The 2,731-nt window shown below is 35.7% G+C and overlaps 1 protein-coding gene across 1 annotated transcript; it reads right to left on the bottom strand.

Annotated features, from left to right (window-relative positions):
* Positions 1-788: 788 nt before the first annotated feature.
* Positions 789-2,221, bottom strand: LOC117213277 (jerky protein homolog-like). Its single transcript, XM_033458646.1, has one exon. The coding sequence runs from the start codon at positions 2,214-2,216 to the stop codon at positions 789-791; it is 1,428 nt and encodes a 475-aa protein (XP_033314537.1). The 5' UTR covers positions 2,217-2,221.
* Positions 2,222-2,731: the final 510 nt, after the last annotated feature.

Genomic DNA, 2,731 nt, shown 5'->3' with positions numbered 1-2,731 from the left:
ATTTAGTGAATTACTTACAATTACATGTTCCTTTTCGTTTAATAAGCCAAATTACGAGGAATGCGAGAAAGAAGGAAGAGAAAAAGAAGCCCATTTGTGTGAATGTATATGTTTCTATATCATATAATTTTATCAATATAAATTTAGTTCCAATTCAAGTTTTGCACTGATTAGTCGTGTACCTACCGGATTTGGTAGGTACTCGCACTGATAAATATCCGCTGATCTACAGAATGGGATACACAAATCGGGGCACCTAAATAACTTCGTTATTAATATTATGAAAAGAACTACGCAGGGCAAGGTTATACTATTTGGTAGATAATGTTTTCGCTAGAAGACATTTTTTAAATACTATTTTAAGGTCATCATCATTTATTTGTGCGATAATATACTTGTTTTATACATTCATCGATCCATCTCTATATTCCCAATAAACATTTAATTTAACAATTACTTAAACTGTAATTTGCCAAATTCAAAGTATAAAGTTCAAAGAGAACGTAAATACAAGAATAACATTGCGCGTCTTTCCTTGTCTTCCATACATAGTAGAATCTTAATTATTGGAACTAATAATGATAAATATGTTTGAATTATGGAAAACAGCTTTTTCTGTACATCAAACCAAATGCTACAAGGAAACAATTGAACGCTACATAAAATCATACGGGTTCCATAATTACTTATCGCTAAATCATATTATATTTCTTAACACATTTATTAATACACGCATTTTAATAGAAGCAATTCCACCGAGTTACTTCCATTTTGTGTTTCATGCCACGTTAGCTCCTTTTTGAGAGCTTCGCACGAGAAGGTCCAGCTTCATCGTCTATAATATTTATGTTCACTGGACACAGAGTATCGTTTTTAAATTCTCGAAGAACTTCATTGGTACATACCTTCTTGATTATATCATGTCCGTTATCCATATTAAACCAACGGAACACATGAACATTCTGGCACTGTTCACATCCAGGTAATGTATGAAGAAGTTCAGCTGCGTTACTTATGTCAGCATCCCATGTTTCTGTGTTTTGCGTACGCAGCATGTCTATAGGTCTTAAAAGGTTGTCCCACGAGTTTACCAGTATTGAATGGTCGATTAGTGTCCAAGCATCATTTACAAAGCGGCAAAAATCCCACACGCTTAATTCTTTATACAGGTCTATCACTTCTTCCTCCGTATTGTAGATAGACAATGGCCTTATTCTTTTCAGTAATTCTATTCGGTACTTTCGCTTGAAACATGTGATTATACCACAATTCATTGGTTGACTGAGTGCTGCAGCGTTCTGTGGAGGAGACTTAACTTCTACTAATGGATCTATATTATTGATATCATTGATATCGTGAAGCGACATAATATTATCTACTAACAACAAATATTTGTCCTTGCTGCCGTTCTCCCGTTGTCTTTCTTTAATTGATTCTAAGAAATACTCTTTGTACCATTGTTTGAAAATGCTACTGTCCATCCAAACCTTGGTGTTTACATTGTAGATAGTTGGGAAGATATCTGTGTTCAAAACGGATGAACTTTGCGGGTTGCCAATTATTAGTACTGGCACCGTGTGACATCCGGTAGCATTTGCACAAAAAAGTGCAGTAACGTAATCTTCGCACATTTCCAGGTTTCCTGTCGATTTTGCACGGTTAAAAATACAAGAATTTTCTGGTACTGCTTTCCACATTACCGTTGTGTAAACGGCATTGTAAACGTTCCTCAATGTGAACCCACCTTCTTGCAGGAATCTGTTGAAATCAGCTTTAAAGGCTTCCGCTGCAGTGAATTCACTTGCGGCTTGAATATTTTGCCTTATATCCGCAGTAGTAATATTGTAACGTTCTTTAAAGCCTCGCAACCAAGTAGTACTGGCTTTAAAACAAGGATGTCCGTTTAATTTTTCATTAATTTCTAGAGCTTCTCTCCGTATGTCTGCTCCTGTCATTTGTACCTTTCTTTCCTTACATCGCAAGTACCATTGGTAAACAACTTTATCTACATCCTGTAAACGTCGCCGTGTGAGACCCATGATGAGCCCGTATTGTTTTGTAATCTCTTCGCTTTTTACATATATAGTGTTCAATGTAGAGAGCGCAACACCGTACTTTTCCATTATGGTTTGTCGAATTTCACCTCTATCTCTCATCATAAGAATATTGTATTTATCAGTAACTGTCAAATATAACGGTATTCGTCTTGACGTCATTATTGTTTGAAACGTTTCGAATGTAAATACAGTACTGAAATGTTGAGACGAGATTTTATTTCGACAGTTGTTGTCGTTGACAATTTTGATGGGGGAAATAAATACTACGTGTATTAAACATGTTTATATGTTGAGGTTATTCGGTGTGTAAACAGAGAAAACACGTGGATAAATTGTAAGGTAGAAAATATATTTAAATAGAAGTGTAATAAGTAAAAATACAATTTGAGCTGGTCCAGATCCGCACGCTAGCTGTGTTACCTAATAACTGAAAAACCCCGAAGCCAACGTCGCCTGTCTACTGTTTATGGCCTGACTTCGTCGCAGTCTTTTGTCTACGCGCTGTCGATGGCTTCAGTGCTTGAGAAAACTAAGAAAGACCAGATGTAGAGTTTTCTTAGAAGTGGTAACCACTTCAACACCCTCCCTAAAACTCTACATCCCTACAAACAATTATCTCAAATTTACAAATTATCTCTTAATATTTTCTAACTCTTGTCGTAAATATCTGAAAA

Source organism: Bombus bifarius, unplaced genomic scaffold, assembly GCF_011952205.1.
Source record: "Bombus bifarius isolate JDL3187 unplaced genomic scaffold, Bbif_JDL3187 scf7180000008621, whole genome shotgun sequence".
NCBI classification, from domain to species: Eukaryota; Metazoa; Arthropoda; class Insecta; order Hymenoptera; family Apidae; genus Bombus; species Bombus bifarius.
The sequence above is the reverse complement of the archived record's forward strand: the minus strand, read 5'-3'. Positions and strand labels throughout refer to the sequence as shown.

What these genes read in the sequence shown, in the direction of transcription:
- LOC117213277 (XM_033458646.1), bottom strand. Translation starts at nt 2,216, where the DNA reads ATGACGTCAAGACGAATACCGTTATATTTGACAGTTACTGATAAATAC.